Genomic DNA, 16023 nt, shown 5'->3' on the forward strand with positions numbered 1-16023 from the left:
GTGATCGAGCACCACCTTGCTGTGCGACCAGACGCACGGCCGGTGAGGCAGAAGGTCCGGCGGTAGGCGCCAGAGCGCCAGGAGTTTATCCGGGAGCAAGTCAGCAAGCTCCTCGACGCCGGTTTCATCCGAGAGGTCCTCCACCCAGAGTGGCTAGCAAACCCAGTCGTCGTCCCGAAGGCAAACGGCAAGCTGCGGATGTGTGTCGACTACACCGACCTAAACAAGGCTTGTCCAAAAGATCCTTTTCCTTTACCCCGCATAGATCAGATTGTAGATTCCATTACGAGATGCGATCTTTTGTGTTTCTTGGATGCAAATTCGGGTTATCACCAAATCCGCATGGCCAAACAGGATGAGGAAAAAACTTCTTTTACTATCCCGGTGGGGACCTATTGTTATGTCTCAATGCCTTTTAGTTTGCGCAACGCTGGGTCATCATTCCAGCGGGCTGTGCGCATTACCCTTGATTCGCAGGTTGGCCGCAACATCGAAGTTTACATCGACGACCTCGTGGTCAAATCCCGAGACCGCGCCACCCTGCTGGAGGACTTAGCTGATACTTTTTATAGTCTCTGCACTACCCGCCTGAAGCTCAACCCCGAGAAGTGCGTCTTCGGGATACCCGCGGGCAAGCTCCTCGGTTTCTTGGTTTCCAGCCGAGGAATCGAGGCCAACCCAGAGAAGATCCGGCCATCGAGCAGATGCGTCCCCCGGCTCGACTCAGGGAGGTACAGCGTCTCGCTGGCTACATGGCGGCCCTACGGCGCTTTATCTCCAAGCTCGGGGAGTGAGGGCTCCCACTCTTCAAACTGCTGAAGAAGACCGGTCATTTTGACTGGACACCGGAGGCCGAGCAGGCCTTCAGGACTTAAAGAAGTATCTCACCTCACCGCCCGTACAAGTGGCCCCCTCTGAGGGCGAGCCTTCATTGCTCTACATCTCGGCCACTCCTCAGGTCGTGAGCATGGTACTGGTGGTACAGCGTGACGAGTACTCGGGGCAAGGTGCTGGGTCCGAGCTCCCAGCCGCCCCCGAGCAGGTAGTGGAGCCCGAGACCTCGGCTCCTGCTGACCAGGGAGTTGAGCCCGAGAGCCCGGCTGGCCCTGACCACTGCGCCGAGCTGGGGGCTGTGACAAGCCCTTAGGCGAGGCCTTAGTCCGGGCCCGCCGTATACAACGACTGGTGTACTTCATTAGTGAAGTCCTGTGAGACGCCAAGACAAGATACCCTCAAGCCCAGAAGATGCTTTATGCCGTACTCGTCGCATCCCGGAAGCTGCGCCACTACTTCCAGGCGCACAAGGTCTCGGTGGTAACCACATACCCACTGGGGCCGATCCTCCGGAATCGAGAAGGCACTGGGAGTATCATCAAGTGGGTAGTGGAGCTGGTGGAGTTCGATCTGCACTTCGTCAGCCATCAGGCAATCAAGAGCCAGGCTCTGTCCGACTTTGTGGCAGAGTGGACACCGGTCCCTGAGATCGACAATGAAGAGATTTCCGTGTACCCCGGGCAAGATAGGCCCGAATACTGGGTCATGCACTTTGACGGCTCCCTCACGTTGAAAGGCGCGGGGGCTGGAGTGGTGCTCACCTCCCCAACGGGTGAAGTACTCCAGTACGTCGTACAACTGCATTTCCGAGCAACCAACAACATGGCAGAGTATGAGGGCCTCATCGCTGGCCTCCGTGCAGCAGTGGGCCTCGGGATTCGGCGCCTACTGGTCAAGAGAGACTCCCAACTGGTGGTCAACCAAGTATCCAAGGAATACCAGTGCGCGGATCCTCATATGGCGGCGTATGTGGCGGAAGTCAGGAGGCTGGAGAGGCACTTCAACGGCCTAGAGCTGCGGCACATACCTCACCGCGACAACGCTCTGGCCGATGACCTCTCCCGCCTGGCCTCTGCCCGGGCGCTCATCCCAGCCGGAGCCTTTGAAGAAAGGATCACACGGCCATCCGTCCTGCCTGCCGACTAGGATGAAGTGGAACCCTCGAGCCTAGTTGAGGGAATCCAGGCAGCACCCTCAGTGGGAGATCCCGTCAGGGTGCCACCGCCCGGTGAGTGCGCTGCGCTTGCCGGTGGTTCTCAAGATGCTTCGTGGATCGATGAGATCCGAGGGTACTTAAAAGAAAACATCCTTTCCGGGGATGATGCCTCTGCGGAGAGGATTGCACGGTAGTCCAAACGCTATGCCATAGTAGATGGGGATCTCGACCGGCGCGGCACGAACGGTGTCCTCCTGAAATGCATCACCCGGGCAGAAGGCAGTGAGCTCCTCACTGAGATCCATGAGGGTGAGTACGGTGGCCATGCATCGTTCTGCACGCTGGTCGGGAAGGCCTTTCGGCAAGGCTTCTACTAGCCTACAGCCCTCCAGGATGCTTCTGAGTTAGTTCGGCGCTGCAGGGCGTGCCAGTTCCACACAAAGCAGATTCACCAGCCAGCTCAGGCTCTCCATACCATCCCTGTCATGGCCCTTCGTGGTCTAGGGGTTGGACATCTTGGGTCCATTCCCCCGAGCAATCGGGGGCTATGAATACCTCTACGTCGCCATCGACAAGTTCACCAAGTGGCCGGAGGCGGTCCCAGTTACCAAGGTTACCAAGAACACGGCGCTTCAATTCATCCGCGGTATCACAAGTTGCTTCGGTGTCCCAAACAGAATCATCACCGACAATGGCACCCAGTTCACAAGTGCCCTGTTCGGGGACTACTACGAAGACCTCAGCATCAAGCTTTGCTTGGCCTCTGTCGCTCATCCTTGGAGCAATGGGCAAGTCGAGTGTGCAAATGCCGAGATACTGAAGGGGCTCAAAACCCGGACCTACGACGTGCTGGCAATGCACGGGAAAGGGTGGATCGACGAGCTGCCTGCTGTGTTATGGGCCAACCGGACCACACAAAGTTGCGCCACCGGGGAGACTCCGTTCTTCCTCGTATACGGCGCTGAGGCGGTCCTCCCCTCCGAGCTCACTCTCGGCTCCCCTCGGGTGAATGCCTACTCAGAAGGCGAACAGGAACAGTGAAGACGCGACGACGTCGAGTACTTGGAGGAGCGTCGGCGATGAGCCGCCATCCGAGCAGCCAGATACTAGCAGAGCGTGCGGTGCTATCATCAGCGTCACATACGGGCTCGGTAACTCGAGGTTGGGGATCTAGTTCTTCGACGCACCCAAACGCGCGAAGGAAAGAATAAACTCTCCCCTATGTGGGGAGGCCCCTTCATCGTGACTGGTGTCCCGCGACAAGGCTCGTTTCGGCTGGCCACAGAGGATGGGTAGTCACTCCCAAACACGTGGAACATCGAGCATCTGCTCAAGTTTTATCCATAAGACGGCATGTTCATTCTCGGGCCAACCAGGCCAGGGGTCCCCCCTGTCCAAGATGGCCGGGGGCTGCCACCAACCATGTAAGTTACCACTTCTGTACAAATTGTCAATATACACTCTTATTCTGAGTTTTCTCTCTGAAATCCATATGTTTAATCTGTTTGGTGAGATGCTCGATTTATGCGACAAAAACACGATCTCTCATTTTTCCCGTTGATAAAAACGGATCCCGGTCGGTACGTGCGCAAGCAGTAGCTACTAACTTAAGTCTGTTGTGGTAGGCTGTGGTGTCTGGCTGCATGGTAGTACCCTGAGCACTACCGAGCCTCTGGGGTTCTCGGGTAATCCTACCGCTTGAGCAAAGAGTGGTTAGGACCGCCTAGACCCCAGGGGCAGGCGGTCGGTGTTCGGCCTGGTCAGTCCTGCCCTGGGCATCACCGAACCATTGGACCTCTTGGTTATGCCTTTGTCTGTACACTTCGCCGGTCCGGGTATTCGGGAGGTCTCGGGTCAAAAACGAGAGCACTCTATAATAAGTATCGCACTAACAAAGCGCACCAAGCAAAGAGTCTTTTCCTTTTTCTTAAGTTTACAGATCAATGATCAAGAACAAAGCAGCCCGATCATAAGAGCCTCAGTGCCCAGGGCGCTGCTCGAACCTACGGGGTCCTCGAGTAATCCTACCGCTCGAACATGAGTGGTCGGGACCGCTTAGCCCCTTATTCTCTCACCTACTTTCCAATGCTCAGGCGCTCCGTACGAGGGAACCAAAGTTCCCGGGTGCCCCGAGCTCGGGGCATATACCCCCTCCTGATCGGTCGGCCGGAAGGCTGACAGCTGTCCGGTGAGTAACTAAAGTTATATGAATTTCCTTTCATACATACACAATAAACTGTTGTTCCTGAGTTATCCTCGGGACCCTCGCATTCTAATCTGTTCGGCGAGATGGTCTCCTCACGTAAAACCCCGCCCACGTGCTCGCTTTTCCGGAACGACAAAAACAGACAGTGGTCGATGTACCGTACAGGTGGCGATGGCTGACCGAGGTCCTTTATGGTGGCCGTGGTGTTCGGCCGGCTTGGCAGTACCTCGAGCACTACCGAGTCTCTGGGGTTCTTGGGTAATCCTACTGCTTGAACAAAGAGTGGTCGGGACCGCCTAGACCCCAGGGGCGGGCTGTCGGTGCTCGGTCTGGTCAGTCCTACCCCGAACACCACCAAACTGTGGGGACTTTTGGTCACGTTTCCACCCACACGTGTCTCCGGTCTGCTCGTTTGAGAGGTCGCAGGGTGGAAAGTGTTCACTGGTCGTGGCGTGCACCATGCTGATGGACTTATCTCCCGAGCAAGGAAGTTCGTGTCTGTGTCTCTTTGACTTAGCAGCTGCGGACTCGTGAGGGCTTGGGGGTTGGACGCTCGGGTGGTCCCGCTACTCATACGATGAGTGGTCGGGGCAACCTAACTCTCGGGGGAAGAAGGCCGGGCTCGGTCCGGCCAGTACCTCTCGGGACATCAAGCAAAAAGCAAACAATATAAAGACGAACGTAGTGGAGTTTCGATCCCAAAGAAAGGCTTCTATTATATTCAAAGGAACCGTTCTGGAGGGGATCACTCCCATATTTACAACATTCCAAAAACAAAAAACCTAACTATTTGCAGGCTCTGGCGGAGGCGAAGACACGTCGCTGCTCGGCTCCGGCTCCCACATAAAACACGCCGCCACCTCAGCGGCGACGTCGCGGACGGCTTCCCGGGCGGCAGCTTCCTCGGCCTCTACCACGCCCTGCTGGACTGGCTCCAGCGGGAAGGCGGAGTCTCGACTGCGATAGCAGGCGAGAACGTGCTCGGCCACCGCTTGGGGCAGAGCACGCCCCTCCCGGGACGCCAGCTCCTGCACGGCGTCTGGAAGGGCCTCGAGGCACCAGGCAATCTCCGCAAAGCCGAGGGCGATGTGGCCAGTCGTCTCTTTGTCTAGCGACTGCTCACCCACGTGCACGTGTCCGAGCCCGACCGCCTTCACGGAGTTCCGTGCCTGCTGGAGGATGTCCCGCATCATCAGCTTCACGTTAGTCCACTCGGCGATGATGGTCTCGAGCTCATCCTTTGTGCTCTTCAGCCGGTCCTCAAGGCTAGTGCCGTCGGCTGCGCTGGTAGGGACGCCCCTCACGGACGGGATCTCGGTCTGAGCGCGCTGCAACTGCTCAGCCCGGACCCCGACTGCCTGCTCCCAGGCAGCCAGGTCGGCCTCCCGCTTGGTGACCAGCTCCTCCCGGGTGATGATGGTCGACGATGCCGAGGCGACATCCACCTCGCGCCACGCGATCTGCTCCTCCCGGGCATCAAGGGCCACCGCCTTTATCTCAACGTCGGTCTCGCGTACCACGACCTCCTCCTCCCGGCGGAGGACTTCAGCGTGGCCATGCTCGAGCTCGTCGTTCTAGTGGGCCAAGTCCGCCTGGGTAGACCACACGGCCTCCTCCCTTTTGCCGGCCGCCTCCTCCTGAGACAACAGCTGCCACTCCTGAGCAAGCAGCTCCGTGGCCCGCCTCCTTCTCGAGTTCCACCCGCTCTATCTCCACGGCCACTTTGAGCCGCCCAATGACCTCCTGGGAGGGGTTCCGGGGCCTGGCCAAAAGGCGGTCGGGGGCTGGGTCCCTTGCGAGCCCTCTGTGCAGAGGCGCTCTGGGTCCCCGATGGCTGTCGCGCCAGCAGCGCCCTCGTCGCAACCACCTCCCCCACGACCACTCGCTCCGTCCTCGGAGGGCTTGGGGCAGGTTTGGTCGGTGTTTGCTACTCGGGACCGGCCGAGGCCCTCGGCTCAGGGCTAGCTGGTGCCCTCAGCTCCGCGCCCGCTGGCGCGCTCGGCTTTGGAACAGGCGTGCTCAGCCCTAGAACAGGGGCTGGCCTCGGCTCCTCCGGTTGCCTTTGGCCTCCTGCGGGGTCTTTGGGCGGCCTGAAAACAAAAAAGGTTAGTAGCAAGCCAAAATCTGGACATATATGCTCGAGACAGAAAGGAAACTTACGTGGTTTTCGGCCCGCGGTACCGCCACCGAGACTCAGAAATCCGGAAGTCAGGGCTCTACGGCTTCGGTCCGAGTTCCGCCTTCCCTCTTCGGGGGAGGGCTCTGGCCCTCGGGCCGTTGTGGGCCGGCCCCTACGGCCGCCCCAGAGCCTTTCTCCGGCGGCTGGTCGGCCCGGCCGCCAGCCGTTGCGCCGCTAGCTGGGCCCTGGCCCTCGAGCTCCCACGCCCTAGATCTGGCCTCCGTCCCGGACTCCGCTCCTGAAGATTGGCCGCCTCGACCACCCTCCGTCGCGCCGCCCGCCACCGGCCGTTGTCGCGAAGGTGACGGCGATGACGATGAAGACGGCTGAGGAATGTATGCCCGGGGACGCTTCCCTTTGTCTCCTCGGGCCGCTGGCTTGCTGCCTTAAGCGGCGGCACCCCACCCTCCGTTGTCATCCACCCTGGGGATTTGTATGGTCCCGGGGTTCCGGCGCCCCGGACGATCCACCAGCCCTTGGGCGTCGAACTCCGGCATGGACCCTTGCAGTGTCGCCTGGCCCGGATCCATGCAAAGCGCCAGCTCCTCTCGGGGTAGGACCGCCCGGGCGAGGTCGTCGATGCCGATCACCACCTTCAGTAGGGTCGCCAGCGCCCCCTCGTCGAGGTCACCGTCCGGGCCAATGTGGGTCCTCGTGATGTCGCCTGAGCCGGTGTACATCCAGGCAGCGCGGGCACACTCCCACAAGGGGGCCAGATGGCGGCACAGGTAGTTGGCAGCCACCATCAATGAAGTCAGCCCCGCCCGGTGGAGGTCGTCGATGCGGTTCAGCACCGGGCGCAGGCGCTCATCCTCCGTGGGGGCCGCCTCCCAGGTCGATCTGTGGGGTTCCGTCAGCGTTTGGGGCAGCGTGAGGCGGTCATGGGGGCTGACGTCAACGTAGACCCAGCCCTGGCTCCAGTCCTCCCATTTGCTGCGCAGCACTTGCGGGATGTAGAGTTTGCCGAGCCCCTCCTGCAGGTGGAAATTGCAGCAGCCGACCACCTCCACCCTGTCGGATCCTTTTCTCTTCCTGGCCGCTCGAAGGACGAAGAAGTGCCGGAACAGAGCGACCGACGGTGGCACTCCCACGAACATCTCGCAAAAATGCGCGAAGATCGCCAGAATCTCCACCGAGTTCAGACTCAGGTGGGCCAGCTGGATGCCGAATGTGTCCAGCACTTGGAGGAAGAAAGTAAAAAATGGTGGCACCAGTCCAGCGGCGACGAAGGACACGAAGATGACGGTCCGCTCCGGTCGGCGTGTGGAGGGCAGAAAGTTCACTGGCGTCACCACCGACGCCTCCCGTTGGTCGGCAGGCACCATCAACTTGCTGACCTTCTCTGCCCCCTCCTCGTTCCTAAAGCGGGACTTCGGCAGAACGCTGTCGGAGCTCGATGTGTCCCGACGGCTGCTTCCTGCCCTCGGCATTTTTTGGGTGGGGAGTGTGCTGGAGGGGTTGAGAAGAAGGGTGCGCTACGGGCTGAAGAGGGCGAGAGCTCCCGGTGCGCAAGGAAGAAGAAGACAGGAGGTGGCGATCGCAAGAATGGTGTGAGGGGGCAACGGTTTGCTCATCCTTCCTTTTTATATCCTATGGATTTCAAACGGCACTTTCTGTGGCGTATTTTGCGAAGCCCATTCCCCTCGATCGGCGCGGTTGCCAAGCAAATCTCCCTCAATCCGTGCGGTTGGCAGGCGCACTATCCTCGATCCGCACGGTTGCCACGCACGCCTCCCGCTTCGTTATCACTCTCCTCGGAAGTTGGAAGGACATGCATCATTTCGGTTCCCCGCCGGGGTCGTACCAAAAGCCTGGGCCTGAAAGACTGCCAAGACCGCAAAATTTCAGCGCCTGAGAACAAGCGACGTGGCATCGATGCTAGGATCGGCCTCGAAGAAATAAGGGCCCCATCCGCAGTCTCTGGGTCATTGCCTGCCAATGGGCCCGGGGGCTGCTGTCGGTGACATGGGAACCAAGGGTCCCCGAGTCTCGAGGCCAGGACAGCAGAGTGCCACATGGCGCCATCCCTCGGGGACTTTTCCCCGAGGTCCGAGAAGACCAAGTTCCAGGAGAGGGTGCCCGGGGCCATGGACAGTGGTCCCCGAGTACCCGAGTTCCCCGAGGACCTGAGAAGTACAAGTTCCGGGAGAGGACTCTCGGGGCCATGAACAGTGGTCCTGAGTACCCGAGTTCCCCGAGAACCCGAGAAGTACAAGTTCCAGGAGAGGGCACTCGGGGCCATGAACAGTGGTCCCCGAGTACCTGAGTTCCTCGATGACCCGAGCAGACACAGTTCCGGGAGAGTTCATGGCCCCGAGCGCTTGAGTTCCCCGAGGACCGAGAAATGGCATATCCGGAAGAGAGTGCTCGGGGCTATGAACAGTAGTCCCCGAGCACCCAGAGTTGCCTGAGGACTTGAGAAGCCCCTTGCCGGTGGACCCCACAAGGGCTCAGCGGTGAGGAGTCAATTGGTGAGAGGCCCAATGCTACATTTAAGAGGGAGCGTGGCCTGTCACTTCCAACCACTCCCCCCACGCCTGCTGTCAGTCTCTGCCATTGCTTGGCAGGGAGGCGTGGGGACATTTAATGCGGCGGGTCCCGTCGCGCATCATCCGGCGCGCCTCAGGATATCGACACAGGGCTCGAGGCAAGTTGGCTCTAACCGGGCGGGCACGCGGGGTTGCTCGGTGGCTGCCCGGTGGTCCCTCCCTGCTGCACCCGCTGAAAAGCGGTATGATGACGACAGGACCGGACGGGGGCGCGTTTTCAACCTTTCCCGTAACATCAAGCTGCAGCTCATGAGGGTTGCTTTCCATTTATGGCACCTTGGAACTTGCGCTCTCCTTTCTGGGCACGCTAGGCCGCCCCGACGGGGTATAAGAAGGGGCGGGCTCCCCGAAGGAGCTTCAAGTCGACAGGGTCTGAAGGTGCTCCAACAAAGAAGTTCAAGAAGCTCAACAGACGAAGAATAAGATACACAAAGCTTTAGACTTAGACAGAAATCCTTGTAACGCAAGAGATCCTCAGAGATGCATTTTTAGAGCATTTATAGCATACACATAGGAGTAGGGTATTACGCTCCGTACGGCCCGAATCTGTCTAAATCCCCTGAGTATTTATTTTCTCTAGCATCCGATCATCCATCCCACCTGCATCCCATTTACTCTCATTTATTTCACGTACGAGGTAGATTCAAAATCATCCCCCCAGCCGAATCTCAAAGGGGTTCCTCTGGATCCCCGCTTGTGGAGTTCATCCTCCGACAATGTGCTTCCGAGGTTGATCTAAGAATCATGCTCTCACGGACTTCCCCTGGACGAGATCAAGACGTGCAAACACGATTCTTTGATGCAATGATTTTGGTGTCTTGGTTTGGAAAGTCTGGTTACTTTGTCACAATGACATGTAATCCATATTGAGATAAGATAATAAGGCAACTATTCTTGGGCTAGACACTATGAGATAGACTAGAACTTGTTACGGCATTATTGATGTGGAGGACATCTATGTGCGTGTATAAAAACTATACGTGCATGTCGCACATGCATAGTTACTAGTTGCCCATAGCCTACCTACTACACGTTCTAGGGTGAATATTTTCTTTGCTATCAAAAAAAGTATCTCTTCCCTCTATACCATCAAAAATTTCAAACTTCCTTATTTTTCATCATTTTTATCTTTCTTTCCCTCATGTCACTCCATCATTCCTCTGGTAGAACTCTCGTCGAAAATCACTATTCATGGGTACTGTTCACAGGACACATTGGCCTCTTTTCCTTAAAAAATCAGTGGTATTCTATTTTTTTAAAAATCATAGAACTTTTTGTTCGTGTTTATAATTCATCCGCAATCTTTTAATTGGATTCACCAATAAATCTATGTATAATTTAAACTAAAATCTCTAAAAAAAACTACTTTAAAAATATCTAACAATCATTACGGCTTCAAATAAAATCCAAAAATCTTGTAAAATTCATTAACATTTGCACAATCTAAAATTACTTCTAGTCCTAGGTTGTATGAACTAATTCTTCTTATATGATGCATAGTGATTTTAGACTGGAGTTCTCCAACAGGGCTAACGGAGTGACAGGAAAAGAAAGATAAAAATGATGGAAGATAAAGCAGTTCGAAATTTTGATAGTATAGAGGGAAAAGCTATTTTTTTATAGCATAGAGGAAATTCGCCCAGTTCTATCCCCGTCATTCACGTGCATCACACGATGACATGCGCCGCCGTGTTTACGACCGTACATGTATCTATGCTCCTTAGGAAATGGTTGTCTGGCGCGGGCAGGACCGGCCGGGAGCATGAGCATATGTGCTGCAAGGTATAAAGTGTGTCAGCGTCACACTTCACTACATCGGCGTACGGCAGCGTCGCTGTTGCTGCTGTCATCTCTCGGTCAGTAACCTGCGGATGACGGCAATTGATTCGTGTTGGCGACGGGACACGGACAGTATTTGTTGCTAGTGCAACTTGAATCTCTCGGTTATCGGATCCGTCAGGATACATCTGTTCGTGTGGATTACATCGTGACTTCCTCTGCATCGTACAAATTATTCGACCAAGAATTCAGGACCACATCATCCGCCGAGTGACGTCTGCTTGTGCCGATTTGCTGGGAAAATAATCATGTGTGCACCAAAAGAACATGAAAGGAGATTTAAAATTGAAGTGCATGCAACAGATGAACCTGTGATGTACTAGTCCTCTGTGCTAGGCTGCTAGCTAGCGTTACAGACTTGAAGAGTGGATAGGGGAGGTTTTACAGTGAGCGCTAGGCCGCTCGTTCGTTTCGCCTTGGCGGCTTTGCCGGCGCCAAGGAACGTTTCCGCTTAGAAATAGCCGGGGTTCCCCAAGAAATCGGCGGCGTCCAGGGGAAACATGAAGTCCATGTCCCCCATGGAAGAGTTTGTCGTGGAGTCGAGCTCGACGTCAGGCACGTTCCGGGCACTGGCCACCGCGTAGCTGCTGCTGCTGCTGCCAACCTGCCGGCACGCTGGCGTCGCCGGGGACACGAAAGAGGACGCCGTGACACCGCCGGCCGGGAAACTGCTGCTCGTCGCGCCACCAGTATCGTCGGCAACCGACGGCTTGTAGGGGAGCGACAACGGCGGCATAGGCCCCTCGAACCCCGTGGAGGCGGAAGTCTGCTCCTGCCCGGGCTGCAGCTGGGCCTGGGGCGGGCAGTGATCTGCGCTTGCTGCGGGGCGCGGCCACTGGGTTTTGGCGTGCGCGCCGGCCTGGGCGCACGTGTGGCTCCCGTGGTACACGACGTCGAATAGCAGCGGGTCACCGTCCGTTCGCTGCACCTGCTTGCTCGCGTGGCACTCCTGCGTGTGCCGGTGCGTGCACCGGAAGTAGGCTCTGCAAGAGTTCATGTTCAGTTTAATACTCAAGCGCAGTTCAGGATCAGCATCGCTCGTGAGCTGAAAAGGCTGCGGCGTTCGAGGCGAGTATCTTGGCGGCGCTGACCTTGGGTACTTGGCGCCGAGGATGTCCTTCTGGCCGTACTTCCTCCAGCTGAGGCCGTCGTCGAGGGGGGCGACGTCCTGCACGGCGCTCACCCTCACCTGGGTGCTCCACTTGGGCAGCGTCTTCCTGCGTTCACCGAAATGGCCGGCAGGTGCGTGGTGAACAAACGCATACATAAGAAAGAACCGCGCGCGCGTGCGAATAATCGACTGGGATTTTGTTTGCTCTCACCTCTTCTTGCACTGCCCGGCCTCATTGCCGCGGCCACGGGATTCACCGGCCTGGTACGACCCGGCGCTGCGCGGGCTGCCATCACCACCGGACGGCGGCGACTCCGGAAGTCCAACGGCCAGTCGGCCCTCGGGAAAACAGGAACTGGCGATTTGTACGGCCCTGTCGATGGACGCGCGCATGGTGGACACCAGGGCCCGGCACTGCTCCCCTCCGGCCGCCGTGCAGTCCAGTTGGCCCGCCATGTGCGCCTCCACCTGCCTCGCCATCTCGAGCACCTGCACCAGATTCCTGACCAAGAAGCACCTCTCCTCGGACGAGCCCTCCATCGAACGCAGGTAAGCTAGCTTGCTCACTCTGCAATTCTAGCCGTTCAAGTGTTCATACGTATTGGCGGCTGGGCTGTGTGTCGTCAAGCTGATGATGTGTGTAGAGAACGGGAGTTCTTATAGAGGAGCTGAGAGCATCAGTATCCTAGCTTATTTATCAGGTGGAAGAGTAAGAAGTTTGACCGGACTAAGGAAAAGGGGATTTTTCCTGGGTGTTTAAAAGGACCTGTGCTGTGTAACATTCAACGGTTTGGAATTGGACCGGTCTTTGATCGTGGGACCCGGATGGCGATCGAGACGCTAGTCCGGTGCACCCTTTGACCGGTTCCCTGCTCGGCTGGATCGCTCTTTTGGTGTTACTGGTACGTCGTGCTGCTAGGTACTGACTTGGGTTAGGTGATACACTCCTAGGTGCAGTTGCTGATGACCCCTGATCAAGGTCCTGAGCAACGTGGATTGTAGCCTAGTCGATATAAGAATCTGGAGGCTGGAGCTGATAAAAAATCACATTTGGCATTCATGCTTCTTGTCAAATTCTAGTTCGGCCAGCTAAACTAAAACTGCAACTTGGGGGCAGCTGTTTCCAATTATTGATGCTAGTTTTTTTTTGCGAAAGGGGTGAGGATTTTGTTAAAATTACATAACATTACATCCCCATCTTACAATTAGCACCCGCAGAAGAAAAAAGAACAGAGAAGCCCATAAGATGCCCCTAGTGTTCTTCAAAGCCGTCTCCTTCCTCCGGTGCCCACACCGACGAGCCAAAGCGAAGCAACACACCGAATGAAGAAGGATAGCGGAGTTGGTGGCTAGGATACCTACCAGATCCGGCAAGGGATCCCAACACATTGGAGAAAAGCCGCAACAGACAGCGCCCCAGACTCTTCCTAAGACGCATGAAGCACCATGAACGAGCATCGGCCATCCCACTGCCGGAGATGGAAGGGGAACCTGCCGCTGCCAGCAACAACAATAGCTAATCCGAAAGTCCACCAGCCAATCTTGGCGACGAGCCCAAAGCCTTTGAAGATGTCCCATGAACAAACGCCTCGGCCACTTGGCCGCTGAACGCACATTGGCGAAGTCGTCGTCAAGATCAACCGAGGAAAAAACAAGCCCAGGCCACACCACCCGATAAGAAACCCCACTGGAACACGACGCTCCTCCTCGGTAACAAGGATAGGCAGCACGCCGACGAAGTCAACAACCTAGAGACCAGATTTGGTGCCACCAATCATGAACCCAAAGGGAACAACGGCGACCCAGAACAACCTAAACTCCACCAAAAAGGAGAAGATGTACCTCCACCCCAACCGCTAATAGGGTAAGAAAGACATACCTCAACTTCTCCACACCGGAAAACACCCCGGAGACATGGAAGAAACCGAGATTCCAAAATCCCAACATCAGCGACGACACGAACAGAGAAACCAACCCTAACCTACCTAGATCTATTAGATAAGAAGGAAATATATACATCGGCCGCCTTAATCCCGGTTTTCCATTCCCACCGGCGCCGAAATGGGAAGAGTGTTGCCCTCTCTCATCTGCAGCTGGGGGAAGAGTCGAGAAGGAGCAAAAGTGAGCCCGTTAATTTCTGACGCTACTAACGATTGAGCAACTGTACCTTTCGGGGGAGCTTCATCTAACCTTCACCTATAGAGTGGTGAGATAGACCACAATAAATGTAGGGGCGGAGACAAGTTTAAGAGGGTCCCCTAATGACCTTGCTAATCTTCTTGTACTGTGTTTACTTGGTCCCTCCTCGTGAATCCTCTAAGTCCTTATCCAAGCCTAACAAGGTGAAGCCCAATCCAATTCACTTCACTGATTCAGTCTTGCCTTTTGCCCATTGTCACCAATCAAACCAATAGGCAGCCAATATAATCACCAAAGTGGGTAGTGCCTTCATCACCTCGTCGCTTCCTACGTTCAACTTCTCAGCGGCAAGTCCGACCGCCGCCGCCCCTCCCCCTGCCTTTGTATAGTTTTACACATTCACTTATAGCGAACTCCAATCGCCGACTAGGATGAGCTATGCCGCTATTGTCACTAAGCGAAGTCACGAAGATAAGTAGTACATGTTGCATGAATCTCACGAGGATTATCTAATTGGGTTTCTCTATGACATATTTCTTTTTTACTTGTTTTATGATATTTATGTGGTCTTCATTCTCCAATGTAATCCTTACCTTTTTCTACGTGTATCTTAGTAAAATGATTGGAAATATAAAGATCTAAAGTACTTTTCATGCAATATCTACTACTGTCATTTTTAATACCTCTAATATTTTTGTGTGTACTAGTTGCCAAAGACTTTAAATTTAGATTGTACGTATTTTAAAACAACAGCTATTTAAGAACATAGGAGTATGTCGGAGAAAATTAATCAAATATAATTCCTTTTAAATTTTTAACATATATTAATATGTTGTCTAATGCATAAAAGTATTAAGTTTTATCACATAAACATGTTATTGTTAGATCTATCTTGAATTTTGAAATCATTGATTTTTTTAATAGTTTTGTACTTTGAATCCTTAACAATTTTTTACTAACATTTTCTTTTAAAAAAAGTAGTTCTGAAAAGTATATATTGAACACTATTGTCAATGCCAAACAGTAAGAAAATAGGAACCAAATACACTGTTATGATAATTTTTTTTCGATATCATTGTTTCCTTGCCGTCTTGGCCCCTATGTCCAAATCCTGACACTGCCCCGCAATAAACGAGTTACACGATGCGACAATACGTTCTAGCCTATAACAACAATCGGATGTGTAGCTCTAGGCGAATATAATAGCCATGGGGCATGGCGACTCGGAGATCCGAACCTGGACGGACGGACCAACAAACAACAGCGGTAGCCAGCTCGTGCGGAAGGAGAGACGTTAGTGACTCAGCAGACGCGGCCTGGCGGCCGTGGTTAGCACGGGGGGCACTGGGACATGCAGTAGCGGCTTGGTTGGCTTCGGCGGCGCACCAGAGCACGTTGTTGTTCTTCACAAGGGCAGCAGTAGCTCGGTCGAAACTTACGTACTAGACGACTTTGACATACTGGGCTCGTAGATACTGTGGCCCACGGGCCAGTGACGTAAGGTCACACTGGCGGCTTGTTATCACGAGGGCATCGTGCCTTGCGCATGCAGGGAGAGCCTCATGGTGGTGAGTGGTGACCAATGAACGATGGTGGTCCGCGACAACGGTCTTGCGCTGCTGCGCAGGTGTGAGAGACTCCACCAAGTGTGATGCGGGTTCCACTGAGTGTGGGGGCCTCGAGGCTCAGTCGGCCCCACCTGCTGGTGGTCCCCACAAGATTTTCTCATTATCTTTGGAAATGGTTCATGTTTCAATTCATGCAAGACTCTAGCTATGGGAATTTCGTGCATTCCTGAAACACCCTGGTTGGGGGATTGGTATCAAGTCGTTCCCCATTCGACTTCAACCAACCAAATATCAGATAAGAATTGTCAGTGATAACACAATAACTAAGTAGTTTTAGAAGTTGTTTTGTAGAGACAGAGTCGAAGAGAAGGCCAACGCCAACTATGGACACCGAAGGTCTCGAAGGGCACACCGTAAGTCCTGAGGATTCGCTAAAGGCAAC

The 16023-nt window shown here is 55.0% G+C and overlaps 1 protein-coding gene across 1 annotated transcript; it reads right to left on the reverse strand.

The window, feature by feature from the left end:
* Window positions 1-11026: 11026 nt before the first annotated feature.
* LOC133908396 (transcription factor WRKY19-like) lies at window positions 11027-12599 on the reverse strand. Its single transcript, XM_062350404.1, has 3 exons — window positions 12086-12599; window positions 11855-11980; window positions 11027-11746 (listed from the first exon to the last, which is right to left on the reverse strand). Exons 1-3 carry the CDS (start codon window positions 12412-12414, stop codon window positions 11215-11217), a joined length of 987 nt encoding a protein of 328 aa, XP_062206388.1. The 5' UTR covers window positions 12415-12599; the 3' UTR covers window positions 11027-11214.
* Between the last annotated feature and the right edge of the window lie 3424 nt (window positions 12600-16023).

The sequence above is a fragment of the Phragmites australis genome, chromosome 2, assembly GCF_958298935.1.
Source record: "Phragmites australis chromosome 2, lpPhrAust1.1, whole genome shotgun sequence".
NCBI classification, from domain to species: domain Eukaryota; kingdom Viridiplantae; phylum Streptophyta; class Magnoliopsida; order Poales; family Poaceae; genus Phragmites; species Phragmites australis.

Bases quoted from the DNA above. Each gene is read 5' to 3' on its own strand.
- LOC133908396 (XM_062350404.1), bottom strand. From the start codon at position 12,414: ATGGAGGGCTCGTCCGAGGAGAGGTGCTTCTTGGTCAGGAATCTGGTG. The intron at 11,981-12,085 runs GTGAGAGCAAAC...CGGTGAACGCAG, and splicing joins GCCGGGCAGTGCAAGAAGAG to GAAGACGCTGCCCAAGTGGA. The intron at 11,747-11,854 runs GTCAGCGCCGCC...GAACTCTTGCAG, and splicing joins CTCGGCGCCAAGTACCCAAG to AGCCTACTTCCGGTGCACGC.